A 27,546-nucleotide genomic window follows, 5' to 3' on the forward strand; every position below is an offset into this window, starting at 1 on the left:
AGCCAAGAGGGTCTTCCCCTACCTCCTGGCCCTCCTCCCAACCATCGATGGCTCCTGTCCTGGGCACAGGTGGCCTCTCATGTCTTAGTGCTCTGCTCTGCCTTATCTGCTCCCGCCTGTCTCTGTAGAGAATTGGGCTCCAGAGCAGGGCTGAGCAGCATGAGACAATGGCACTGGGCCTCTGTGGGGTGGCGGTGGGGGAACATTTGACCTCTCGGGCCGTCTAGCATTACAGAGGCATCTTAGGTGTCTGGTCTCTTTATTGACTCTTGTTAACTGTGGTCAACTACTCCATTACAGTCTTTTTGTTTCCACAAACAGTTATGAATCTAGGAATCTGTTTGTGAATTGCCCGTTACATTTCTCCTGGCTCCGTCTCCTGCTATGGCTCGAACCCCCCATTCCAGTGGATCAAGATTCTTCAGAGTCCTCATTCTATCATAAGGACCATGCACCTTCCACTGGGGTTTGCATAGTAGGTGCTGAGCAGGTGACAGGCCATGTAAAATGTCCCTTTAGATGTTAGGTGTCATTGTCAACCCTCTGTGCTTCACCCAGCTCAGGTTCTTGGTTATAACAGGGGTAGGGGATCATCTGTCAGGCCTCTGCTGATGAGGAGCCTTCATGTCCTCAGAGCTACCTCAAGGGGACAAAGGGTGGGGCCACTTGGATCTGCAACCGAAGGTCCATCTATTTAAGACTTTGTTTGAGCTCCGGGGCACCTGGAGACTCAGGCATCAGACAGAGCTCCCGAGAATCAGATCCATGGTGTTCTCATGAGCCGCCAAGAGGAAGAAAAGGCATGGCACCTCCAAAGAGGGCCCATCAACAACCTTCCATCTCACTTAAGTGATCAGAAGAGCCGGACTGGAGAGATGTTACAACAGAGCCTGTTCCCGTGGTACTCCTGGCAGTGCGAGGTCAAATTGCCTTGAGGCTCAGCAAATCAGACTGCCTTCTGTCTTCTTCCCAAGGGACCGTGGCTACAAGTGCCAGAAGGTGAGGGGGAGCCGATGTCAATGTCAGAGGTGGCCTAGGCCCTGACCTTGGAGAGAAGGCCAATGACAAGTCTATGGGTAATGAGGAAGAGAATACCAGGTTTCTGGAGAAGGTCTGACTCAGGTCAGAGGCGTTGTCCTCCCAACTGACATGGACACCAGCAAGTCTGATGACATTGACCCTCTGGCCAGGGGACTCATCTGGCCAAGCAGGGGATGTAGAACCTGCACAGGGAGCCTGGGCAGCCAAGACTAAAGTCTTAAGCAACTGGAAGCTTTCTTCCAGCAAGTCTTTTTGGAAAATCGGCTCAGTACTGGGCTGCTTCTTCTAGAAGCTCGCCCTGCCACAGAAAGCCAGACACAGCCATTTCTGTCTGCCCTCCTGACCCTGACCACCCCTGACAGAGCTGCCTGCCTGAGTCCCCGACTTACTGGCTGCCTTCTAGGCTGTGCCAGGTGGCCTGTCCACGGATGTGCCTGCAGCAGCTGTCACAGAGGCATGCAAATTCTCTGCTGAAACCCCATGCGCTTCCCAGGGCCTCTCTGGGCTGTGCCTGGCCTTACTGCTTGGCAAGGCCATGAAGATGCTCCCAGGGATGTGCTGCTCATCAAAGAGCCTCCTTCTTCCCCCACCTCAGCCTACCTTGTTCCTTCCTCACTGGGTTCACACCGCTCTGCACACACAGAATTTTAGTTTGGGGGCTCTCCCATCTATTCTGGAATAATGTTCAAGATGATGCATTGCAATGCAGAATGCAATATTCTGTATTCATTTTTAAGACTCTGGCTGGGAGAACATAGTTTATTTTTAAACACTTTGAAATCCACTGTCCTCAAGTCAAGGCAAGCATTTATGGAGCATATTGGGCATGCCAGGTTCTGTGCTCAGGGCTGAGGATGATGTGTTGGTGAATAAATACAGTTGACCCTTGAACAACATGGGGGTCAGAGACATCTGCCCACATCCCACACCCCTACATAGTTGAAAATCCTGTGTATAACTTTGACTCCCCCCAAAAGTAAACATAGTGATCTCTTGGTATCGGTGGGGGATTGGTTTCAGGATCTCTGCAAACCCCCAAATCCTCCAAAGCGCAAGTCCCTTAGAGTCAGCCCTCGGTATCTTCAGGTTCCAATTCCATGGATTTAACCAACTGACACACAGAAACTGAGGGTAGAAAAAAAAATCCACATGAAGTGGATGGGCAGTTCAAAATATATAGGTCAAAGGGTCAGCCAGCTGTCCAACCTGTGTGGGGGGGAGGCAGACTAATGAGCAGGTTATAGGGAAGCAACCTGAAGGGATCCCAAATTCTGCCAAAGGGAGGAGTCAGGAGACCTCCTAGAGAAGATGACCCCTGAGCCAAGTCTTAAAAGAAGCATAGCAAGTGGGAGGAAGAGGAAGAGGGGATTAGGAGGAGCATCGTGTGTGCAGGACAGGACAGAGAGGACTGTAACAGAGAACCCTCAGAGCACTGCAGGGAATTGCCAGGGGAGCCCCATGGACTCCCCTGGGGAAGGGCTTGGGGAAGCAAATTAGGAAATTAATTTTCTCTTGAGGCTGGTGCTGGATGCAGAAATGAGGGACAAGGAGTGGATGGTGCTGGTTTCTGGGAGAGGAAATGGTCCAAAACATCCCCACCAAGACACGCCTTCCCCTTTTGTGGCATTCTCACCCAAAAGCTGCTCAGAATGATACCCATTGGGTGGTTTGGACATTTGATGGCATTTTGAACAGGCTATCTGCTCCCACATCTGTGACAGCCTCTTTCAGATGTTGTTTCCTGCTCAGAGGCCCCACATACTCACCAGCCTCCATGGTGGCCTCGGCAGCCATGACTGTAGCAGGGAAGGCTGCGGCTGTGGGCTGGCTGGCCTGGGGATGCTGCCGAGCTGGCTCTGTCAGCTTCTTCCCACTAGGTTCAGAATGTGGCCTGAGAGAGTGGGTAGACCCAGGGTGGCCAGATGGCCTTCTATCCCCTTGGATGCAGAGAAGCTGGCCTGCTGAGAATCCTTGCTAGTGTGCAGTGGGGAGAGACCCAGAGAAACCATCTGGGACTGAGCTCTGGGCACTGGGCACTGAGACCTGGGCATTTGGCTTTCCCATTCTGGCCTCTGAGTACTCCATTTCCTATGCTTGGGCTCCTCAAATGCCCCATAATTCTACAAAAACGTACAAATCCTTCTGTACCTGAGTGAGTTTTTGACTTTTGCCATCAAAAGACTGCTGACTAGGACACCAGCCTCGCTCTAATCTCTGGGATCTGATAAGTGGATCTTTGTCCCCTCAGGTTGGTTTATGACCCATTTCCAGGACACAGCAGGGACACCTGAGGCCAGCAAGAAGAACCAGCGCTCTCCCCTGCTGTTTTCTTGAGAACTGCTGGGCTTCTTCCTGTCCCTGCAGGGTGGCACACAGGCAGCCAGGAACCTGGCATCCTGGGGCCCAGCTGCTCTGTGAAGGGCAGCATCCCTCCCTTCGCCTAGGCCTCCACCTCCATACCCTCTCTCCACCTCAGGGCTGTGGGATTTGGGGACCATCAGACTTCTGGGAGTGTGTGGGTCAGGGGTGGGAAAGTGGCCCAGGCAAGTGTTCCCAAGGTAATCAGGGACAGCTTAGCCCAGGTCAACCAAACAATTTCCAGGAGAGAGAGAGGCCCCAGGAGACAGGATGTGCAGAAAGGTGTTAATAAACTCCAGGAGAGGCAGGACAGCACCAGCCTTGAACCAGCTTCCTCACTCCAGAAGCCCACGGTCCTGCTGCTTGCTGGCCCCACGCCCTTAGCGGCAGCTGCAAGAGCATCCTTCCTGCCCCGCCAGCCCAGTGCCCATAGACCACTTGGCCTGTGCCTCCAAGGACTTCAATTACAGCAGCAGTTTCATCTCCCCAGCTCAGAGCCAGTGTTGGCCACAGGCCCCATCTGCATTCCCAGAGGCTGGGCTGTTGGGCTGATCTGATAAGATTGCTCCATCAGGATCCCGCTGGGGCCACTGGTCTGGAAAGTCCCTTCTTCTGTGCCTCAACACTATCAAATAGGCAGATTCAGTATCTTTATCAACTTTCCCACCCCAGGCTAAGGAAGAGGTTTGATATGTATTGTCTTTTCTTGGGGGGAACCTCACCTTCAAAGTACAGTGATTTTATTATAGACCCTTATAAAAACACTAACAGTAGCAACTGATTGCCTTAGTGAAGGTAGTTGAGAAGAGAGAAATGGGGTGGAGGAGAAAAGATCCGGGGCCCCGGGTTGCTCATTTCCCAAGGCCCCAAGCATTTCTAGTCCTCCCTGAGCAGTAAAGACTTTAATTCCCTGTCACCAGTGCATCCAAGTCAGAAATACAAAAAAAAAAAAAAAGAAAGAAAGAAAGAAAAGAAAAGAACAAAAAAGAAGAAAAAAGAAAGAAAAGAAACAAGGAAAAAACACTAAATGGAAGGTTCTAATCGCTCCACAGGTGGATTATATCAGGCTGGAAAAGGGTTATTTCTACCTTGCTTGAGGGTGGGGTGGGGGGAAATTAGCAAGTGGTCACCAGGGCAGTAATTCTTTCTAACAGCTCACAGAGGAGGAAGAGAAAGAGGAGGAGCAGGTGGACCCTGGGGAGATCAGCCCTTCCTGATAGAGGTCTTCAGGGGGCCAAGGTACCCCAGCACAAGTGACCCTGCAGGTGCCAGGCTCAGCTGAGTCAGATAGGAAGGGTGTGGGATGGGGCGAGGTAGACACAGTCTGCTTTAAGCTTTTTGGCATGATCACGGGGCACAGTGATCCAAGGCCTCTCTCCAGAGTCACCAGGGCCAGTGCTGCCTCTGGACCCAAGGTGCCACAGCACCCCGGTCCATTCCTTGCTGCAACCCTGATCCTCATCTATGAGTCACCCTTTAATAAAGTCCGTTTCCTGCCTGCACCCCGTTATTAACTGGACCATTCCTTCTGTGACTGTGTGCGCTTGTCCCCTGGCTGTGTGAAAACTGGGGGCAACCATGGGAAGAGCAATGACTCAATTCCAGGCCCAGCCTCGACTCAAACTTAAGTCCCTTGTTTACTGCTGAATCCTCATGAGCAGCCATAAACCCCTGGGCCGCTCTCCCACCTTGCAAACCAGGCTTGAACTTGGGGGTCAGGGCAAGAGATCAGGCCCTCCCTCTGGAGCTCTCAATCTTGGGGGAGGGGGCTGCCATGGACACTCACAAACTTCTGTTCTTTGAAAACAAGTGACATGTGTTTGTTGAGCAGACACTAGGAAGAACAAATGAGCAAAAGAGAATTAAAAATCGCCCACGACTCCCCCGGAGAGGATCACTATTCCGGGCCTTAATTACTCGGTGTACTGCTTGTTAATCAGCCATTTGCACTTGTTAATGCACTGTGAGTACCTTTCAGGTCCAAAGAGTCTTTTCCACATCATTTTCCTTATTGACTACCAGAGTAGAGTATGTCCTGTGAGACACTCATTTTACCCACTCCTTGTGGTGGCCTTTGAAACTGCTTCTGGTATTGTGGGTAATGCTGATGCATTAATATCCTCCATGCATTTAGTTTCCCGTGGACCTGCCAGGCACGGGCACCCTCTGGGTATTGGACATACAGCCATTTGCAAAACAAAGACGTGTGTAGACACATCTCTGGGCACATCCTTCATTAGTTCTTTCAGCTGATGACTGGCTAGGGCACTAATGGGCCAAAGGGCACATCTTTGCTGGGATTCACCCTCCCAGAGGACTCCAAAGGCAGGGTCCCTGCATCCCAAAGGCTCCCTCTGAGAGCCACTCTAGCAGAGCCTGGCCGCTGCTCTGCCCCAGGCTGACCTGGCAGTGGGCACAGGCATGAGGACAGACAGCAGGTCCAGAGGCAGCTGGGAGAGGGCCTGGTTCCTGGGCTTGTGTGGCTGGTCTTGCCACCCTTTGGGCAGAGCTTCACTTGCTATCTGTGTTTTCCCAGCCCTCAAATTGGGCTGCTGGCCCTGGGCATGGAATGTAGTATTTGAAACTGGGCCATCCTAAATAATCCAGAGCTACTGAAGTGCCTCCCCTCCCCATCTCTGAGGCGGCCTTTTCAGGAGGGTCTAAGGAGGATCTGGAGAGGGGTGATGGTGCCCAGCCACCTACCCCAGGCCTCTGAGGGCGGGGCCCGATCCAAGCCCTGCCCCCCTACCCCAGGCCTCCTCCCCTACCCTTCCAGCGCTCGCGGCGGCGGGAGCACAGGTAGCTCGGGAACCCAAACCTGTCGGTCCGGTTTTGAGAGCCGCGGGAAGGAGGCTGCTGAAGGATGCACGGCCTGCCCTGTGCTCCGCCTGCACTCTCGGCCGCCTGAGCCCGGCTCCTGCTTGCCCCGCAGCCCACCCGCCGACCCCATGGCGAGCAAGCCGGGCGTCCTGGCGCCCCTGCTGGGCCTGGGCCTGGGGCTGGCCCTGAGTCTGTCCGGGTCGGGAGCTGCGGATTGCGGGTCCCTGGGCCCGGCCGAGCGCCTGGCATTCACCCCTGCTGCTAAGGCCCGGTGGCTGGCCCCTCGAGTTCGGGAGCCAGGGCCCCTGGACCCCCTCTACAGCACTGTGCGCCGCTTCCTCTCCGTGGTGCAGCTCAACCCCTTCCCCTCCGGTGAGTTGCCCCCTCCTAGGACCTGCATCCAGAGGCTTAGGGTCCCCAACCAGCACCCTTATCTCGTCTCCACTGTGGGGCTGCCTGCTCTATCAACAGGCACTGCAGAGGCAGGGTCCCCAGGATTCCCCAACCTCGACTCCCTTCCCAGAAGCCCCGGGGACATCACCTGGTTTAGGCTCCAGGATCTTCTTGTGTGACCTTGGGGAGACACTTTGCTTTCTGAGCCTTAGTTTCTCCTCTTAAAGTAGAGGAAATTACATTAGAAGGTCCCAAAGACCTGGCTAAGATTTACTCCCCTTCAGGGCTGCTTGGGGTTGGAAGGGCCAGGAGGGCATGCAGGACCTCTTCCTTCCCCTGGAGGGGAAGGACTTCTGGTCAAGGCCTGTCCCTGCTTTTAACCAAACCACAGCTTGCAAGGCTTACCTGCTGGGCCCAGGTGGACCAGTCCTCACCTCAGTCACTCTCTCCTGTAGCAGCATCTGGACACTGCTTTCCCCCAAGGGTGCTGTATGGTAGGGGGAGCCCCTCCCCAGAGCCCAACCTTGCCTGCAGTGGGGTGGACACAGGGGCAGGCAGCCACTGCCTCCACACTGCCCCACCCGCTGACTCTTTCCACAGAGCTGGTGAAGTCCCTGCTGAACGAGCCATCCTCTGTGAAGGTGGATGAGGTGAGCCCTGGGGAGCGTCCAGGGGAGGGAGTTCAGGGGTGAGAATGAAGGGCAGAAGTAGAACAGCATGGGTGGCCTCTAGGGTAGGGTCTCAGGCCTCCTTTTCCCTCCTCCATGAGGCTGCAGTTGGCAGACCTGTGTGGAAACCACAGCTTTGCCATTCATGGACGGGGGAAGGGATTGGGGGAGGGGGTATTGCAGTGAGCCTGAACCTCCCTGGACTTCAGTTTCCTCCTCTGTAAGAGGCAAATAGCCTAAGGACTCCCACTGCACCCGCTGGTTTTGTGAGATGCTGGAAAATGCTGGCCCACTTGCATTTCCCCACCCCCTTCTGTCCAGGACTGGGGCGATCTCCCCCCCAGGGTCTGGGGCAGAGGGTTGGGTATGGGGGTCAGGACAGCCTCCCATGCCTTGCTGCCCTGCCCGGTGCAGGTGGTGCGGTATGAGGCAGGCTACGTGGTGTGTGCTGTCATCGCTGGCCTCTACCTCCTGATGGTGCCTACCGCTGGGCTCTGTTTCTGTTGCTGCCGCCGGCGCCGGCGCTGTGGGGGCCGAGTGAAGACAGAGCACAAGGCCATGGCCTGTGAGCGAGGCACCCTCATGACTTTCCTGCTGCTGACCACCCTCGTGCTGCTGTGAGAGGCGCCCAGGTCAGGTGGGAGGGGTAGACTGAGGTGCCAGGTGCTCAGGGACATCCTGCAAGCCCTTTCCTCTTCCCCCACCCCCTCAGGATTGGCATGGTCTGTGCCTTTGTCACCAACCAGCGCATGCACAAGCAGATGGGCCCCAGTGCCGAGGCTGTGCCTGAGACTCTACTCAGCCTGCGGGGCTTGGTCTCTGATGTCCCTCAGGTGAGCAGAATCCATCACCCCCATGTGACCCCGGGAGACCCAAGCAGAATGGAGCGGAGTGGGACCTGTAAATTAGCCCTTAGCCTGCAAATTAAAGATGCCCCTTCTGACGTGCTCCCAATTGCCCCCTGCTGGAGAGTCACTGTAATACACAAATGCTCCAAGGTGTCCTTAGGATGCACACCCAGCTCTCTGTGGGAAGTGGAGGGGCCAGGATAGGGATGGAAGCAGGGCTATCAGTAACAAGGAAGGGCAGCATCACAGCTCTGTGTTTGTCTAGGAGCTACAGGCCGTGGCACAGCAGTTCTCCCTTCCACAGAGGCAAGTCTTGGAGGAACTAGATGGTAAGGGATACAGCTAACTGACAAGCTGGCCAGCCCCAGTGGTCCCCTGCTCAGACTGCCTGGGGAGTCTCTCTCTTCCCTTCCCCTGGGGTCCACCTGAGAACACCTACACAGAAGCAGGGGGGAACAGGCCCACCTGGGCAGCATAGCAGCCCCTCTACAGCAAGACCAAGAAACTGATGTCCACCCAACGGAGCCAAGTGCTGGGTCCTGGAAGGCTGAATGAGCAGTGGCAGGAGAGCCCCAGGTTCCTGGGGGCAGCTCTGCAGACTGCCCTGTGCTCTCCAGGTGCTGGCCTGAGCATCGGACACGCGATCCACGCCCAGCTTGGGAGCACTGTCTACCATGCTCTTGCCTCAGTGCTCAGCTCGGGCCAGGGTGAGTGGGACTAGTATTCTGGGTGGGTGTGGGGTGCGGCATGTGTCCTCCTGGGGGCAGACCCCGCCCTTATCCAGTTATGATTTCTTGTGCCACCTCAGCAAGCCCCACCCATGACTTTCCCAGGGCTTTATCCCAGAATCCCTGCTTCCTGTGGCCTCCCTGCCCAAGTTCTGGTTTAACATGCCCTGGAGCAGTTTCCATTATAACTACCAAGGTTAATAACCTGCAGATCCCTTTGACTGGGGGAGGGGAAGGTGTTCTGCCTCCTGCAAAGCCTCTGAGGATGCCAGTAACAATGGAAATCGCTCAGTCAGGATGTGGGGGAGGGGGAGGTATTCTGCCTCCTGCAAAGCCTCTGAGGATGCCAGTAACAATGGAAACCGCTCAGTCAGGATGTGGGTCTCTCAGCCCTGCAGATCTCTGCAGACCACCTCCGAGCCCTGAACGCCACCTTGGTGGAGCTGTGGCAGGGGCAGCGGGACTTGGAGCCAGCTGTCCGGGAGCGCCGGGAGCACCTCCTCATCCTGCTGCAGGATACTGGCTGCCAGGGCTGTGCAGAGGCTCTGAGCCAGGCCCACACCCTGGAGCTGGGAGCTGACTTCAGCCAGGTGCGGGTGAAGGACAGGTTCTTGGAGCCGAGGGCCTCTGCCTGCCGTCCCAGGAATCCCTGGCAGCCTGTGTTCTCTTGTTTTCTGAGGCACAGCCCTGATCCCTGTCCATGGTCTGCTCTGCCCCTCTCCTCATACATCCTGGGTTAAGAGGCCCATCCTGGCTAGGCAAGAGTTTTGGGCATGCACTATGCTGTGTGGTTCAAGCACCTTAGCCCCTTAAGTTCTCACTGCCACCCAGGGCTGTGCTGGTCCCTCATTTTACACATGAGGACACGGAGGGATCAGAGGCCTCTCTCCCCACCCTCCCCCGGGGGCCCCTCTCAGGCCTCTCCATGAACATTTTCTTTGCCTCTCCCCCCTTCCAGGTGCCCCCTGTGGATGATGTCCTGCATCGTCTGCAGGGTGTCCCGAAAACCAATTTCTCTGACATGGTCGAGGAGGTATGTGCCTGCCCTGGCCTATCTGATTTCTCCTGCACTTATCTGGGCACTCAGTTTCCTCCCTTTTGGGGTAGGACCCAGTAGAATCTAAGACTTGGGTCAAACCAGGGCTTCCCCTGCCACAAGGCATCCTGGGCTGTGTCCTGAGTACACATGGACTGGTGGGGAAGGCAGACCTGCGTGAAGCAAAGAGCTAGGACCCTCTGGGAGGTGAAGCCAGAGGTGCTGGCAAGGGAGCAAGCACACAAACTGGTCTCCAAGGACAGGCAGGCTCTTGTGGGTGGAGACGGGCCGTGGGGGAGGGTGCAGTGTGAGTCAGCACCCGTGACCCAGGGCCTGGAAAATGCCAGAGTTAGGGAAATGGTGAGTCAGTTGTGCTAGGTAACTCGAGTGGAAGGTTCCAGGAGGAAGGAAGTAGAAGCTGAGGCTGGAAGAGTAGGTTGGAACAGGACTTTAGGGAAATAGACCTGGTAGTCATGTGCAGCATGGGTGAACGAGATGAGAGGATTGCTGGCAGTCTGCTCCAATAGGCTAGGCAAGGTGGGGGTAGGGGAGAGAAAGGAGGTGCCTTTGAGGGACAGTGTTTTTAGGGAGTTGGGTCAGGCTGGGCTGAGGGAGGGGAGAGGAAGCCATAGGCCAAGAGAACAGAAGGAAGTCTACTTCTGATTTCCTGAGCTGGCAGCACTGCAGGGATGCCCTCCCTCTGGGCCTGATGACTACAGGGTGCCTGAAGCTGGGGCCCCAGGTGGAGAGCAGGAGGCATAACTGCATTTGTTTCTGACAGGAGAACAGCACCTTCAATGCCCTTCCGCTCCTGGCCGCCTTGCAGACAGCTGATGTGGTCAAAGGTGAGGCCCTGCACAGGGCCAGGCCGATTGCCACCCCTCTCTACCAGAGAGGCTTGTTGAGAGAGAAATGGGGCGGTGGGAGGGGAGAGGAAGCCGTGCTCCTTGGCCAGACCTCGACGGCCAGTGTTCCTCTCTGAGCATCCCAAATGTTCTTCCTGCCCATCTATCTCCTCCCTGGGTGCCTTTCCCATCTATTAAGTCCCTGCTGTTTTGGGCAGAGCTGAAGAAGGTGGTGAAACAGCAGCCTGAAGGACTGAGGACACTGGCCGAAGGGTTTCCAGGCTGGGAGGGGGCCTCCCGCTGGAGCCAAGCACTGGAGGAGGCGGAACAGAGCAGCCGCCCCTACCTGAAGGAGTTGCAGAGATATGAGAAATACAGGTGCCTGGGAACCTCACAGGTGGGGTGGACAGTGCAACCTCTCAGCTGTCCAGGGCCCAATGTTCAGTCCCCGTCATGCCCTAGTTCTACTAAGTCTCTACTTCCATTTATACCATGACCCCTGGGCCTCTGTGTCCCCCCTTGGCCACGTACTTTTGGGATCTAAGCCTGGGGAAAAGTGGGATAAGAAAAGTGGGTTCTTAGGAAATGCACACAACAACACTTCTAAAGCCCCAGCTTTGGCTTCATGGCCCTACCCAGTCCCTAGGTGCTGTGCCAGCCCATCTGGTTGCTCAGTTGCTCCCTTCTTGGTGACACTGCACCTTCTCTGTTGCAGGTGGATTATGGGTTGTGTGCTGTGCTCCGTGGTCCTTCTTGTGGTGTTCTGTAACCTGGTAGGCCTCAACCTGGGCATCTGGGGGCTGTCTGCCAGAGAGGACCCCAGCCACTCAGAAGCCAAAGGAGAGGCTGGAGCCCGCTTCCTCATGGTGTAAGAAGGACTGGGGGAAGGGAAGGTTCTCTCCCCATTGGGCTGGCCACATTCCTCTTGCTCCTAATGTGGCTACAGGTCTAGTTCTCTCTCTGGCACCAGTTTGCCAGATAGCCTGAGCAAATTGGCAACCCATCTAGGTTTCCGTGTTCTCCTCTGTTTAAAAGGGTTGAACTCAAGCATGGATGGCAAATAAAGAAGAGGTTCCCCATCAGTGGCAACTATAGTGATTTAATGATCACTTTCCCAATCAGGCCTCAGAATCCTTCTTAATCCAGCATCCAGGCAGCACCACCAACAAGAGTTGGCAGCAGAAGCAGAACCTTTGCCATCCCTGTGCTAAGTGGTCTCTACGGCCAGGATGGCCATATTTAGTTATGTAGGGTGCCTGGCAAAAGAGTGAACTAAACCAGACATCAGTCCATGTTTCACTCTCCAAGCTTCAAGCCCTAGTGTGAGAAACCCTCTAGGCCAGGCACTGGTCTTGCTCAGACCCTCTCGGTTACTGCCCTCGCTGGGTGACCATGCCACGGGGCTCTGTTGAGGACTCAACTCTGGAGCTGGGCCCCTCCTGATTCTATGAGCAGAACAGCTGCCCTCTCTAGGCTGCAGGGCCAGTCATTGGTGATAGGATGAGGGTGAGTTGGGGATGAGGTGGGGACACTCAGCACTTCTCACTTTTCCCTTGTACCCAGGAGGCTGTGCCCCTGAGCTTCTCTCCCCAAAGGGCTGTGCTCTGGGACTGAGTCTCTGAAAATGACAGTCCCAGCATGTGGATGGGGACAGAGTCTGGTCCGAGGCACTCAGCCACCTCTGCCGAGTCTCAGCCCTGCCCTCTGCCTTCCTCAGGGGCGTGGCCATCAGTTTCCTCTTCGCTGTACCCCTCATCCTCCTGGTCTTTGCCACCTTCCTGGTGGGCGGCAACGTGCAGACTCTGGTGTGCCGGAGCTGGGAGAGCGGGGAGCTCTACAAGGTGTGCCTGCCCCACTCCAGGGTCCAGAGGGAGGAAGAGGGAGATGTGGCAGAGCAAGAGGATTGGAAGGAAGTGGGGCAAGAGGGAGAGAGGGACAGGAACAGTGGAGATGGCCGAGGAAAAAAACAGAAAACTGCTAATAAATAAAGAGTTAGAGAGAGAGCCTGTGGGTCCCTGATATGCTGCCTGGGCTCCAGCACAGACCCCCTGAGGGGTTTCACCTAGACCTAAGCCCCTCTACTTTCCTAACGCTGGGTCTATAATCTGGGAACACTGGTTCCCTAGCACTTCTAGCAGGGAAGCCAAGATGCTGGCTCAGTCTCTCTGCTGAAGACCAGGCTGACCACCCCTCCTAGAGATTCATGGGGAGAGGTGCTACCAGTAGCTAGGGTCCAGGAGAGGCTGGTTTGGGTTAGAGTCACAGGAGGGTGGTCTCTACTATGAGGGGTGCCATGGGACTATGGGACATGGGATGACTTTGCCTCCATCCTGCTCCAGACCCATTTCTCCCTGCCCATCTCCAGTTTGCAGATACCCCAGGGAACTTGCCTCCATCCATGAACTTGACCCAACTTCTTGGTTTGAAGAACATCAGCATCTTAGTGGCCTATCAGTGAGTGGGAAGCCTGGGCTGGGGGCTGGGTATGAGGAGGGGCCAAGATGGATGTCCCATTAGGGTGACGTCAGCCCCTACCTGCCATCCCTTTTTTTACTGCCCATTGTTCCTCCTCAGGCAGTGCAGGGAAGGGGCCGCACTCTGGAAGGTCCTACAGCTCAATGACACCTATGACCTGGAGAAGCACCTGGATATCAACCAGGTGAGAACCTTCCAGAAGGCTGTGGAGACCCCTCCTGCAAGTCTCCCATTCTTTGATCTTGCCTCTGTGGGGGGTCTAGCTCCTTGAACCTGAGAAGTCTGCAAGAGTGATCAAGTGACCCGAGGGCAGAGGCCCCAGGTGCAAGGCTCAGGGACTGGCCTAGGGCTAGAGATCAGGGAAGGTTCCAGGGTATGTGAGTGGGTAGATGTGAGCATGGCCCACACTGAGCCTGTACTCAGGAAAAACCTGATAGTTGTGATTGTAGCAGGAAAGTATGGTGACAGTGAGTGAGGGAACTAGGGGTGTGTGTCCTGGCCAAGGACTGGCATTGGTTGGGGTGCTATGATTTGTAGTGGGGTGTTTGGGGAGTGAGTCGTGACAATGAAAATGATGGTGATGAGTTGGGTACTAAGGGCTCACTAAGGCCCCTTGCTCACACTGCCAGTAAGAAGATGGTGGCAGTTCCACCCTGTCTGTGCCTGTCTCCTAACATACTTTCTGGAACTTTGTGTGAAGAACTGGAGAAATTTATCCTTGCTGGCTGGAGATAGTCCTGGCACAAAGAAAAGGATGAGCTATTTTACAAGAGTTGATATACCTTGAGAATGTGGTTCTTCTGAGGGGGTAGAGAAGCTAAAAAGCATTCCCTGCGTGCCTCGCTCTTCTCCTAAGTGAGGTGGGAAGAGAGCTGCCTTGACTCCAGGAAACCCTTCCCAAGCACATTCCAGGAAAACTCACATTTCTTCCATCTGCTTTAGTCGCCCAAACGTGCTAACTCCTGATTCTACATCCTTTCCAGAAATCTTCCAAATCCTTTGAAAGCTGGAAGCCTATGGGTAGTGTAGCCAAATGGCCTAGATTTAAATCCTAGCTCCAAGCCTTCAACTGCATTACCTGAAACAGTTTGTAGAATGCCTTAGCTTGCTCTTCCTCCAGTGTTGTCTCCAACCCAATGAGAGGGGCCTGGAGCAGGCCCAATGCTAGGCCACAGACAGCCCCAAGGGTATAGGCTGGCCAGGGAGGGCTGAAGTAGGGGCCTGGGCAAGATGGACCCTGTGCTGTCTGGCTGGAAGCCATGGTTCTTTGTGTGTGACGGGGGGGGGGGGGGGGGGGACAGAGTTGTGATGAGGTGGTCTCAATCCTGGTTCCTGGAGGGGAAGGGCCTGCTTGCAGGGAAGTCTGGACAGCTAGCACTTCAGGTTCAGAGGGACCAGACAGTCCCCCATGTCTTTAGCAACATACCAAATGTGACTTCCAAAGAACTTGTCCTCAAAGGAGATGATAACGAGCTGATGATGCCGACATAAATAAGATAAGGTGTGCTTTCCAGGGCACCAGCCCAGAAGGCCTCCGCCCACTTTCAAACCTGTCCAGAACATATCTGCTACTGATGCCTGAAATGCTGCTTCAAGATCTCCCTTAGAGAGGAGGCCCAGCCTCTTCCAGCAGAAGGCAGTGTCACAGGACAGGGAAGGCTGCAAAACCTCAGGAAAGTGAATGCTCTTGTCTGGCCCAAGTTTCTCTTAAACATCTGTTAAACATTGACGCTGAATTTCATGTCCTTTAAAGCTCTGCTAGTAAAGTTAGGAAAATGCCGAGAGTCCTTTTTAAAACCGCGGTCTGTTTGGAAATGCGGGTGTGTCTATTCATTCAGCTGTGCAGCCCTCCATTTGTTCATTTTCACTCATCCACCACTTGTGCCCACCACGTGTGAGCCTCTGCTCCAGAGAGGTTTGGCACAGAATGGGCAGACAAGGTGTGCTCCCGTCAAGCTTATTTCAGAGGACAGGTGCTATGAAGGCCTCAACACAGCTGATGTGATAAAAAGGTCGGAGAAGTTATTTTTAATTAGGTGGCATGGGAAGGTCTGTGCCACTCTCCAGTCACCAGGGAGGTACTGGAGAACTAGGTCCTGGTGGGTTAGGTGGGGTGGATGGCGTGGGAGCAGAGGCCAGCCAGGAGCTAGTCTGGGACTGTACGTGTCCAGAGTGAGGGCCCTGGGATTCTAGAACAGGACCCCCTGAGGGTTTGGCAACATCTTGTCTGGGAGAGTCGCTCTGGGAATGCCCCTACCTTTCCTCTTCCTCGCAGTACGCTGCCAAATTGCGGCAGAAAGTGCAGAGCCTTAAAGTGAATGTGCAGAGTCTGGACCTGCTGAGCCCAGCTGCCCGCCGGGACCTGGAGGCCCTGAAAAGCAGTGGCATCGAGAATATCCACTACCCTGGCTTCTTTGCTCAGGTCAGCAGTGGGCACCTCAGGCCAGCTCAGAGAGGAACAGGGGCCCACAGAGGAGCTGGGGGTGTGTCTCGCCTTTCCTAGCCTTCCACCTTCCCTACACTCGTCTACATGTCCCTGGGGCCTCTTCCTGTTGGGAGTGCCCCCACCCTATAGCTTATGTCACTGTTTGTGGTCCCGAACCCTCTGCTGTGCAGAGCGCTGGTGGGAACATGCCACTTCTTTGTTGAGTTACACCACAGGGTGTCTGGACATTGTCTGATGTGTTTCACAATTTCAGGTCAAGCCCACTGTGACTGATGTGTCACATTAGACTTTGCATTGCATTGACCTCACACCAACCCCTTTTGATGGCAAAGCAAAGAGCACACCTCCATTTCAGTAGATGCCATTGCAGCTCAGAGAGGTTTTTGCGTCTAAGTAATGTGAGGTAGCTTTGAAAAGACAGGGATCCAGGAGCTGGGGTTGCTGGGCTTCATTCCTCTTGACATCTCCTGTTGGCCTGCAGATCCAGAAGCCTGTGGTGAACACTGATATGAAGAAGCTGGCCCAGGAGCTGCAAAGACTGGCCCAGACCCAAGTGAGAAGGGATCAGTGGCCCCATGGGGCAGGCAGGCGTCAGAGAAAGGCCTGGGAGGCGGGAGGGGGTGGCAGTACTTCAATTGGGGAGAGGGTGAGGGTCAAGACAGGGCAGTTTAAGGGTGTTTAAGGGTGTTGCAGTGTCAGTTTTGACTAAAGCTTTGTCACCAATTAGTTGTGTGACCTTGGACAGGTCATTTGCAATATCTTTGGGCCTCTAAATATACACTGCAAAATCTGCTGGGCAGATCCTATGAAGACATTGTGATGGATCAGAGGCTATGACAGTTTCCTCTAGAAGCTAAAAACTACTGGGAAAAAATGGCATTTTGCCTGTATAAATCTTTAGAGTTTAAAAAGTTCACTTTTAGACATTGCATTGACCTCATACAAACCCCTTATGATGGTAAAGCAAAGAGCACACCTCCATTTCAGTAGATACCATTGCAGCTCAGAGAGGTTTTGTGGCTGACTTAGAGGCACCAAGCAAACTAGGGGTGGGCCTAGAAGGTGGGCTAAGTCTCCACAAACACTTATCAGAACCAGGAGCTTAAGGTGCCTTGGTTTTCTGCCTCTCAGCCTGCGTGTTCCACCATCCTTCCACATGTCTGGCTGAACAGCTCGGTGAAGATGTGTTGGCAAAGGCCGTCCTGTCCCGGGCAGGGTGCCATTCTCATCTCTTTCTTCCCTCAGGACAATTCTGTGCTACAGCAGCAGCTGCAGGAGGAGGCCCGAAGGCTCAGAAGCCTCTATCAGGAGAAGGTCCTCACCCAGCAGAACCTTGTGGTAAGTTTGGAGACCCAGGGACTAGGGGGCAGAGTGGGGCCTAAAAGAGGAGGGCAGCACTTCGAACTTTCCCTCCCGCCCCAAATCCTCACCTAACCAGCCTTCATCTCTTCTCTGCAGGCTAAGCTCAACCTCAGTGTCAGGACCCTGGCAACCTCTGCCCCACATCTCCAGGTGGCTGCTGGGATGGGGAGGATGGAGTGGAGCAGGGGGGAAGCAGAGGGAGGAGGCAGTGTGGGCCCAGCTGGCTTTGAATCACATCTGCACTGCCAGGTCCCATTGGAGGTCGAGAGTGAGAGTGGGAAGAGGTTGGAGGTGAGTGGGTGGGTGGGTACTTGAGGACCACCATCCTTGGCTCTATGTCCTTAGGATCTAAGCTGAGGATGCTGTGTATTGTAAGTTGAATGAATGGATGGATGGATGAGTGAGTGTGTGAGAGTTCCTTGACTGAGAAGGGCACTGACTTGATCCCCTCTCCCCCAGGTGAACACCTCACGTGTCCTGGACACTGTTGCTTACCTGAAAGGAGAGCTGCCTTCCTGGGCCAACCGTGTCCTGAGGAATGTGAGTGGGGGTGGGACAGGGGAAGTGGGCTTCCTTAGATCCATAGGTAGGTGGAGGGACTAAGGCACACAGAGCTCCCTCCCAGGCTTCTCCCCCAGCTCTGTCACCTCACCATGGCTACCCAGGAAAGCCAGCTTGGCCGTTCTAATGGTGCCAGGCATTGGGAGGTGGGGGTGCTGCTTCCCAGGACTCCTCTCAGCCCAGCGCTGTTCTTTCCTGCAGGAAAGCGAGTGTTTCCTGTCTCGGGAGATGGGCTACTTCTCCCAGTATGTGACCTGGGTGAGAGAGGAGGTGAGTGGGGACTCAGACCCCTCCTGGCCTCAGAGCAACAACCAGTCACCCAACTCACAGTGGTACCAGCCATTCACCTTGCTCCTCCTCTCTGCCCCCCAAGCCCCTGGTGTTGCCCTAAACTCCCAAACCTGGCGTCCACCCCCACCTTGGACCCTTGAGTGTATCTGTGCGTGCATGCGTGTGTGTAGTGCGGTGTGTTCTCGCTCTGTGCGTCTGCATCCAGGTGTCTGTGTATGACTGTGCCCCGTCAGTCTGAATATGGAGGTCTGGGTGTCTCCACACGTACCTGCCTCATGGTCACTTCACAGGTGACTCAGCGCATCGCCACCTGCCAGCCCCTCTCCGGGGCTCTGGACAATGGCCGTGTGATCCTGTGTGACATGATGGCTGACCCCTGGGTGAGTGTCCCCAAGCTTCTCAGGGTGCACAGGTATTGAGACCTCCATGGGAGGCGCAGTGTGAGCAGGTCATAAGGTGAGGCTAGCCTCCTGCTCCCAGGCTTGTACCCCAGTCCTTCGCCTCAGCTCTGAGAGTGTTCCCCCAGGCCCTTCACTGAGTCTTTGGGGAGCTGGGGGTCCAGACATTGATACCTGGCTACAGAAAGCTGACCCCACACTGTCACCTGTTCCAGAATGCCTTCTGGTTCTGCCTGGCATGGTGCACCTTTTTCCTGATCCCCAGCATCATCTTTGCTGTTAAGACCACCAAATACTTCCGTCCCATCCGGAAACGCCTCAGGTGAGAGGGCTGCTAGGACCTTGGGAAGCAGCAAGGGTCCAGAAAGGGGTCTCTGGGCCCGGTCCCCGGACACATCCATCATGAGACACCCTGCCTACCCCCCGGCAGGGGAGGTGCATGCCTAACCATGAAGAGCCACACATTCTGAGGAGCTCCACGGTCACAACTCCAGGGGCTGTGTGTCAGCCCCATATCCTTGCCACACATCCACCAGGCATAGCATTTGGGGACTCTTCCTACCCTGGGCGGCTTCCTGGCAGGAAAATCAGGACTCTGGGTCTGTCTCTGTGCTGGGTGGGGGGTTCTGAGCCTGGGTGTTCACTTGCTCTCTTTCCGCGAGACCACAGCTCCACCAGCTCAGAGGAGACTCAGCTCTTCCACATCCCCCGGGTCACCTCCCTAAAGCTCTAAGGGGCCAGTGGGTAAGTGCTGGGGCGGGGGCAGGTAGGGGAGGGGCATGGCAGGGTCTGGGTGTTGGTTCCTTGCAGCAGGGCTGACGGGCCTGCGCCCTGCTCTCCCTGTCTTCGCCTCACCAGCTCCATTCTTAATCCATGACAGGGGTGTTTGCTGGTGGCCAGCTGCCGCCCAGGGCTATCTGCCATCTTCCCATTGACCTGGATTGGACAAGAGGACTTCCGTTGCTCTTGCTGCCAGAGCCCAGGCCAGCGTCCAGGCTCCAGTTGTCCCCCATATCATCACCTGACTCCATTTTCCCTGTTCCTTTTCTATCCCCTTCTGCTCAGAACATCCTTCATTCATCCTTAAAAACACACTCAACTTCTGTTGAGCCCCAGAGCCCACAGGTACCTCCACGTGTCTGTCCCTCATCCTAGCTGCAGTGTAGCAGCACCAGGAGGAGCCTGTTCTCCACCTTTCGGGACCCCTTCCCCAGCCCCTTGGGTGGACAGAGACTGCCTAACCCCACTCTGTCACCATCTCCCTTCCCTTCCCTGCTCCTGCCTCCAGCCCTCCTCCCCAAGCCCCCCTCTCCCTTATTCACATCTGGTGCCCCCACTTGCCCCCTCCCCAGACCTTTGCTCCTCCTCCAGGGAATCCCTTTCCTCCTTTGTCCCCTTTTTACCTCATCCCACTACCTTGCTGGTCCGCTAGGGCCCCTCCTGCCTGACTGAACTTATCAGGTAAAGTCACCAAGCAGTCCAGAGACTACAGCCCAGATCTGAGCTGCCTTCAGACTCTGCCTTGTGGCCCGGAGCCCACCACTGCCCTTGGACTTGGACCCTGCACAGGCCGTGACCTGTCTGAAGCCTAAGCGTCTGGCCTGCATCTGGGTTAGAAATAATGCTGCTGTGCCCCAGCTCCTCTCTGAGCACTGGGTCCCTAGGAAGGGCCCTGGGCTAGAGCTGGGGCTTCCCCACCAACCCCCAGGAGATAGTATCTTCAACAACCTCACCCAGCTTACTCATGAGGGATCTGGTGTCCTCAGCAGGCTTTTGCACTCTGGCCCTATCCCTTCTGTCTGCTTCATGTAGCCTAGGGTCACCCCTAATTCATCCCTGTGTCTTCTGTGTCCTGGACCCTGAGTTCCAAAAACAGGGACGAGGAGGAGGGGAGAGAAGAGATGGCCAGAACTCAGATCCATTGAAGTGTTTGTTCTCATGCTCCTAAGCCTTGGTCTTGGGTCCTTGACACCACATCTCCCAGGCTGGGATGCCTGTATCCAGTTGGTATTTAATGTGTGTATGTGGAGAGGAGAATCCAAGGCCTCCTCTGACCGCAGGTGTGCGGGAATCCCCCACAATCAGCACCTGGGGCGTGGGGCACGCCCTGGGGGCAGGCGGGCCTGGGTTCACATCTCGGCTGTAACCCTTGTTAGCTGGGGCACCTTGAACATGCTACATGGGCCCCTGGGCCTCAGCTTCTCCATGTATAAGATGGAGAGAAGACATAACCTCCCTGGAGGGTTACGGCAAACATGACCGTGTGTGGAAACTGCCTGGCAGGGAACTAGCCCCAAACAAATGCCCCAATACTGCCTGTTTCTACCATGGCCGCTCCAGGTCTGGGGCAGAGCTGGCCGGGGCAGGTACAGGGACGAGGGAAATAGGTCCTTGCTTAATGGTGCAAAGCCCTTTTAGGTTGTCTGCCAAGTTTCGGGGTGGGGGTGGGGTCTGGTTTTAACTGCATCTTACATACCAGCAACATATTTGCTCCTCGACGTTAGGATGATGCATTCACAATGTATTGTCACAATTGGAGCACTCTCTTAGGCGGCATTCTTGAGTGAAGTAAAATCACCTCTTTTTGGCTTTCCCCAGAGGTTATTGTGCTGGTTCCTCATCGGTTGCCTTGTGCACAGGAACTGTTACACCTTGCATTTTAAGAATGAAATTGATGGAATAAAAAAAGACAACCAGAAATGATTTAAAATTTTTTTTTTCACTTGCCTGTTTTGTGTATTTGAACATAACAAGCTGAGTTATTTTTAAGTTCAATAACTCCTGAACATGGAGCCTCTGTGAGTCTGTTTCTCATGTCTGTCATTCTTCTTGGTTTTTGTTAGTTTTGTCTGTCTCCTCACTGCTTGGTGATTTTTGATTGAGTATCACACATTGTATCTAGTCGCCTGTAGAAATAATTGGAAGTAGGAAGGCGTTTTCTTCCTCCATGATGTTCACATCTGGCAGTTGCCTTGGGCTGTAGCAAACCAGGAAAACTTAAATCTACTTTCAGGGAATATGATGACTTGTAGCCTTTGAAGGGCTGATCTACTTCCAGCTCATTTGTATTCCAGGAGTAAAGCCCCCCTGGGGGTCCCACCCCAAAGCATGAAATATTTGCCAGCTGCCTCTTCCTCTTGATGGGTTCAGTTTCCAACTTCTTAGTCCCCAAGGCTGTTACAACTCTGCTTGACATCTTTACAGTGTCTTCTGGGACCAGTGGACCTGCACTGCCTTCCTCCCACTTGAGAGAAAGTAACCCCCAAAACCAGGCATATGTCTCTGTGTTTTCTTCTTTCCCCAGATCTTGGGCCTGTGATAATTCACTGCCTTGTTTTCTCTCCCAAGCCCCACATCTGACTTTTAAAATATACTTATTTTGGGCCTCCCCGGTGGCGCAGCGGTTGAGCGCTGGGTTGCGAAGCTGCCCGCTACCTCTGCAGCACCGGTTCGATCCCTGGCCACCAGGCGAGGGTCCCACATGGCGCGCAGACCTCTCCTGCCGCCCACTGTTCCCCTCAGCAGTGTACTTCGGTCCTTCTGCCTGCTCTGCTCCCCGCTCTGGCTCTGGTGAATTCTCTCACCCTCCCGCGCTTCTGACTGTACCCAGTGCTTGTATAAATAAATAAAGGAAAAAAAAAAAAAAAGAAAATGCCACTTCCAGTCCCTTTAAATCATTAAAATATATATATATATGTATATATGTATACTTATTTTGAGCAGCTTTTAATTAACCTCAGGAATTTAATCCAAGTGACCTAGTTTGCTGTGATCAGAAGTAGTAGTAGTAAAAACTTAATTTTTATTTCCCCCTATGATTTGGGAAAAGGTTGCTACTCTTTGAATTTTGTATCCAGAAACCTTGGCCTGGCGAACTGAACAGTGACTTTTCAAAGGAGCTCAGTTTGAAGAGCATCAATGTAGGCTCATTCTCTGGAGAGGGCATGGCACTTGGCAAGTGAAAGAAATAGTCACAGAGAAAAATGTATTACAAATTTTTCTGGTTTTAAAATGCCAGGATTGGGCCTCCCCTGGTGGTGCAGCGGTTGAGCGCTGGGCTACGAAGCTGCCCGCAGCCTCTGCAGTGCTGTTTCGATCCCAGCGAGGGTCCCCATGGCAGAAAGACCTCTCCTGCCGCCCGCTGCTCCCCTCAGCAGTGTATTTCGTCAGTCTGCCTGTTCTGTTCCCTGCTCTGGCTCTGGTGAATTCTCTCACCCTCCCATGCTTCTGACTGTACCCAGTGCTTATATAAATAAATAAATAAATAAATAAATAAATAAATAAATAAATAAATAAATAAATAAATAAAATGCCAGGATTCCCAAATGCTAATCCTATGTGTAAAACAAAGCCCCTTCGTGGTCATTCTCTGCAGGGTTGGGAGCCGTCCCTGTTTCATAGTTGAGTAAATGGAGCTACATGACTTAAATGTCTCCAGTGGAAGGCCAGGCAGGCTTTGGATTCAGGTCCTGTGGTCCTGGTGGCCCTGGAGGCTCCCTCCTTCGTGTCCTGCCAGTATCCTAGCCCTGTGATTGCATGGGAGAGAGGCCCTGTCTCCAAGGAGATTTGATTCAACTGTCCTTGCTGTCCCTGTGGCAGGAGGGATGACAGATTGGAGGCCCTGGGAGTTCTGCCAGGTACTCCAGCCCAGCCATCCCAGAGCAAAAGCCCCATGAGCCATGAGTGACGGCCTGGGCATCTGAGGTCCCAGGTGGCTGGCCCAGGCAGTGCTCACAGGTTCCATGTGGCTCCATGTGTGCAAGGAAGTGTCATGTGGCTGGGGGTCCTCAGGGCACAGAGAGCTAGCATATATTGAACTGTTAGTATACATCAGGAACTGTGCTAACCACTTGATTTTTTTTAAAGATTTATTTATTATTTATGCATAGAAGATCTTGGGTGTACACCAGAGGTGTGGGGGTAAGAGGATTCACCAGAGACAGAGTGGGGAGCAGAACAAGCAGATCTACTGAAATATACTGCTGAGGGGAGAAGCGAGGCGAGACAGGAGAGGTCTGCTGCACCATCTGTGTCAGCTCCCTGGCCGGGGATTGAACTCAGGGATCGAACTCATACTGCGGTGGCGGGTGATAGCACTGAGACTTCACCCCTTGCGCCACCAGGAAGGCCTGTGTTAAGCACTTTAGATGAATTAATTAAGGTAGGCGTTGTTATTTACCTATTTACAGTGGAGGAAATTATCAATAAGTTACTGAGACTGGATGTGGACTGAGTAGAAAGGGCACTACCTGCCCAAAGGGATCAACTGATGATGGTGGCATGTCAGGTGATATCTGAATCCTCCAGGGTTGGCCTGAGGCCCTGCTCAGTGGCTGTGGATGGTGGCCCTCTTCTGCACCCAACCACATCCAAGGCCTCCCTACCCTTAACTCCTAGCGCACACTGTCTCTACAGGCCTGAGTGCCCGGACTGAGGCAGCTTGGTCTGTACACAGTGTGCTGTTGGAATGAAGCACCTTCCCCACGGTCCTGGCCTTCCTTGCACTTCCTGGATGCGCCGCCTGGGGACAGCGAGCCTACCTCCATCTGACACGGTGTACTGTAGCTCCAGGGAAGGCTGGGTGTGACCCCTGATCTCTGCCCATGAGTGATGCCGAATTGAAGTGCCTGCACACACACTGAGGGGATCCAGGGATTAGAAGGTAGAGAAGGGGTTTTGGGGGCAGGTACGTGAGCCCAAGCGAGGAGAAGGGTGGCATGTCTTCACTTCAAGCCAGAAGGAAGGGGACTTTAAGGAGTGCTGGCAGAGAGCTTCATCGCATACAATGCAGTTTGAGAAATCCAGAGGATTGATGTCTCTCCCCCACTTGTAAGTCTGGAGGGACAAGGCAGGGGGTTGCCTGACTGGCAGAGCAAAGAGGAGGGCTTCTGGGAAGATGGGAGTCAACATGGACTCAGACCCCATCTCTGGAGGCTGCTGGAGTGTGAACAGACTTCAGTCCAGGAAAAGGCCAGCACCCTGGAGCTGCTGCAGGGTGTCAGGGACTATCAGTCATCCTGAGGGCTGTGTGGGAGGTACCCACTAAAGGGCCTTGAGGCACCCACAGGAGGGAGAGATGCAGCCACAGTTCCAGGACAACTCTGGCTCCAGGCTGACCCCCATGAGTTGGGCAGAGCACCTGGGCTGCACAGCAGGAGAGCTGGCCATGTCAGGGCCCCCCAACCCCTGCCCTAGCGGACACTGTTGTGTGATGTGAAGTGGTGATGGAGAACCCACTTATCTCCCTACCAAGCAGCACCCCAGGCCCACCAGGTTCCCATCCAGTCATGGGAGGGCAGGCAGAAGAGACTTCGAGGTCCAGTGGAAGTCACAAATAAGGCTGCTTTAGTCTGCTTTCCTGTTCCACAGCCGTGCTGGCTCATGGCATGCTGTGGAATCCAGGGGACAGCTGTTTTTGGACAACAGATATTTCTTGAACTACTGTGAGGAGGGGGTACACATGCCTGGTGAGACCCATCTCTACCCAGAAGGGCCTTCCTCAAAGACAAGGGTTCCTGGTGGGTCAAAGCCTCAAACCTTAAAATGTATAACTGTGTTGAGCATGCCTCCTCCCCCTTGGCCAGGGACCCACAAATCCAGGGATCCCCAAAAGGGCCCAGAAAAAGAAGCATCTTAGAAATTCCATGGACCCTGCCTGAGGGGGGGATTTTGAACTTGGGTCTGGAGTTGTGAGGATTGTGAGCAACAACTGAGGAATGTCCAGAAGGCCCCAAGATTTGTGGATGGGGTGATGTGAGCTCCTGGGGTCAGAATAAAGACCCCTTGCCTGCTAAGACGGCTCAACATGCCTCCTCAAATGCAACATGCTCAAATGTTGTAACATAAGTGTAGGGAAGGTGAATTGATCGGGCTTTTTGTTCCTCTAGCCTCTGTGGCTATTGCCTGCAGCCTTGACTGTGCTGATGCAGGTGGTGCTTGGGAGCATGAGCACGGGGCATGCGTGCCTGAGTGGAGACACCTGGAGTATGGTTTGGGCATGCATAAGTGGGCACACCTGGGCCTGGAGGCTGGGGATTAAGGGCGGTGTCACTCAGAGATGGAGGACGGCTATAGGAGGATGAGCATTGTGATTGCAGAAGAGGCGACTACATGAGAACACCAGAGGTGAGCCCTGAGAAAGATCAAAGAATTGCCAGCCTCCCGGCCTCCAGACCCCGCAGCCTGCCTGCCCTGCGCCTGGTTGCCTGTAGGGTAAATGGAAGTCATCAGGTTTTTCCTGCCCTCCCACCATTAGCATCAATGATTAGCCCCTGTGGTCTTACAAGCCTGCCTGATGGCGGCACTGGGAGTGTGGTATGAGTGTGTGTCAGTGGGCACATCTGAGCTGATAGACTGGGCATACAAGGGTGGCAGCAGAGGACCGGAGGTGGTAGAGGATGGAGCAGCAGAGTGCAGTACAGACCAGCGGTGAGACCAGGAGAGAACCCCGGAGAGCCTGGAAAGAGTAAAGATTGACTGGGGGTCAGGAGCCCTGGCAGCCTCCTGGCCCCCAGGCCTCCCTGGCTGCCCTGCAACTGGTTGCCTCACCACAGATGGTGTAGAAGGGTCATTAAAAGCCTGAAAAAGCCACTGAAGGCTCCAGGACTCCTCCTTTACCCATCTGCCCGGATCATAGAAAACCTGCTGTGCCCCACTATGCTGCCCCACTAGAATACGAACTTTTGTCCAGGCTTGCAATTATTTCTTCCCTCCCCCCTTCCCAGCTCCCCCGTCTTCAGCCTACCCGCACCCATGCCCTCCACATGCAGAGCCACAGCTGAAACCCTTCAGACTGACGTGTTTGTGGCCAAGTAGATGAGGTCCTCCTGCAGCCTCCCTCAAGCTTTTTTTGGGTCTGATACATTGCCAAAGAATCTTCAGAAACTCCCAGGCTCAGGCCTCCTTGGTGGTGCAAGGGGTTAAGTCTCAGCACTATGAAGCTATCGGCAGCCACTGCAGCACGAGTTGGGTACCGGCCAGGGAGGTGACCCACATGGTGCAGCAGATCTCTCCTGTCTCGCCTGCTGCTCCCTTCGGTAGTGTATTTCAGTCAATCCACCTGTTCTTCTCCCCACTCTGTCTCTGGTGAATCTTCTCACCCCTCCACCTGCACCCCAGCTCTTGTATTCATAAATAAATAAAATAAATCTTAAAAAAAAACTCAGACTCACTTGGGGAAAGTTTATCGATGCCCATAGGCCCACACTACCATTGGGACCTCTCCATGTAGTTCTGGGGCCCACCAGGAAGTCTGTGAGCTCTAGAAAAGCCCCTGGGGTGGGGGAAGGAAAGGGTCAAGGTGAGGAAAAAGGGATCCTGCAAATCTGTGTTTGATGAGGGGTGACAGATGCATTGGGACGTATCTAAGGACCCAGGACCAGGGGAACCAAGCAGGAGAGGACAGTTGCCCTGTTTGGTCACAGCTCTACGGTCGCTAACTCGGAAGAAAGCATCTCTAAGTAGTGGGAGTGCAGTGAGCATACCAAGAGGTGGGTGGTCACTTCCCAGAGGGCAGTGTGGTCTGGGGGTAGGGGGTGTCTTGGTACCGCCTCAGCCCATGCCAAAAGTCAGGCCCAGACAGCATGATTGGAAAGTTTCCAAGCTGATTGTCAGAACATGGGATGTCGGGTAGGATCTTATCCACATGCTCACTTGCAGGGCGAAAGGAACAGGCATTCTGTGCTGGCGCGTCGCTTTCCTGTCCATGACCGTGGTAAATCCTTTGACTTTGCTGGGCCTCACTTTCATCCTCGGCAGGATGGCAGGATGAGATAAGATGCTTCCTTCCCACGGCCACTGTGAAGACTCAAGATGCTCAGAGAGCCCCTGCTGTGGGGCTCACTTGGACCCAAAGTCCGGGTGCAAGGCTCCGGGCTCCCAGGTACAGCCGACCAAGAGCTGCAGGAGGGGCTCTTCCCCAGGCACGGGGGGCAACTCCAGTGTGAGGTCCGGCCTGTCCCGGAAGTTCACCGGGCTGCTGCCTCCACTCTGAAAACAGTCCTTTTCTCAGGGGTCAGCAGCTCCAGACTATTTTCTTCCTCTGAGGATGTAAAAGTTGGAGCCAATTGGCTGGCTGAGAGAGAAAGAGAAACTGTTGCAAGTACTCCTGCACGCAGCAGAGGAGGGGGTGTCTCAGGGCTTTGTTTCCATGGGAACCACAGGCATAGGCTGGCTCCTTGGGGTGCAGAAAAGGGAAACTTGGCAGAGGTTTTGGGCACCTGGCTCCTGGGCAGTTTCCCTGGGGACTGAGCAAATGCCCAGGAGTCTGCTCTCCTG

At 54.4% G+C, this 27,546-nt stretch overlaps 1 protein-coding gene across 1 annotated transcript; it reads left to right on the forward strand.

Moving 5' to 3' along the window:
- Positions 1-6,347: 6,347 nt before the first annotated feature.
- On the forward strand, positions 6,348-21,710 carry PROM2 (prominin 2). The gene is made up of 24 exons (XM_037527852.2): positions 6,348-6,591; positions 7,213-7,262; positions 7,695-7,897; positions 7,993-8,113; positions 8,394-8,457; positions 8,746-8,835; positions 9,247-9,446; positions 9,815-9,889; positions 10,674-10,737; positions 10,956-11,115; positions 11,453-11,605; positions 12,455-12,578; positions 13,103-13,191; positions 13,312-13,396; positions 15,488-15,634; positions 16,140-16,211; positions 16,904-16,996; positions 17,117-17,170; positions 17,480-17,560; positions 17,783-17,851; positions 18,163-18,252; positions 18,486-18,592; positions 18,940-19,014; positions 19,151-21,710. The coding sequence occupies exons 1-23, from the start codon at positions 6,348-6,350 to the stop codon at positions 19,001-19,003; spliced, it is 2,499 nt and encodes an 832-aa protein (XP_037383749.2). The 3' UTR covers positions 19,004-19,014; positions 19,151-21,710.
- The last annotated feature ends 5,836 nt before the right edge of the window (positions 21,711-27,546 follow it).

The sequence above is a fragment of the Talpa occidentalis genome, unplaced genomic scaffold, assembly GCF_014898055.3.
Source record: "Talpa occidentalis isolate TD23 unplaced genomic scaffold, MPIMG_talOcc4v2.1 talOcc4.5, whole genome shotgun sequence".
NCBI lineage: Eukaryota > Metazoa > Chordata > Mammalia > Eulipotyphla > Talpidae > Talpa > Talpa occidentalis.

Coding starts and splice junctions, on each gene's coding strand:
- PROM2 (XM_037527852.2), top strand. CDS start 6,348: ATGGCGAGCAAGCCGGGCGTCCTGGCGCCCCTGCTGGGCCTGGGCCTG. Junction 8,836..9,246: donor AGTGCTCAGCTCGGGCCAGG/GTGAGTGGGACT, acceptor TGGGTCTCTCAG/CCCTGCAGATCTCTGCAGAC. Junction 13,397..15,487: donor AGCACCTGGATATCAACCAG/GTGAGAACCTTC, acceptor TCTTCCTCGCAG/TACGCTGCCAAATTGCGGCA.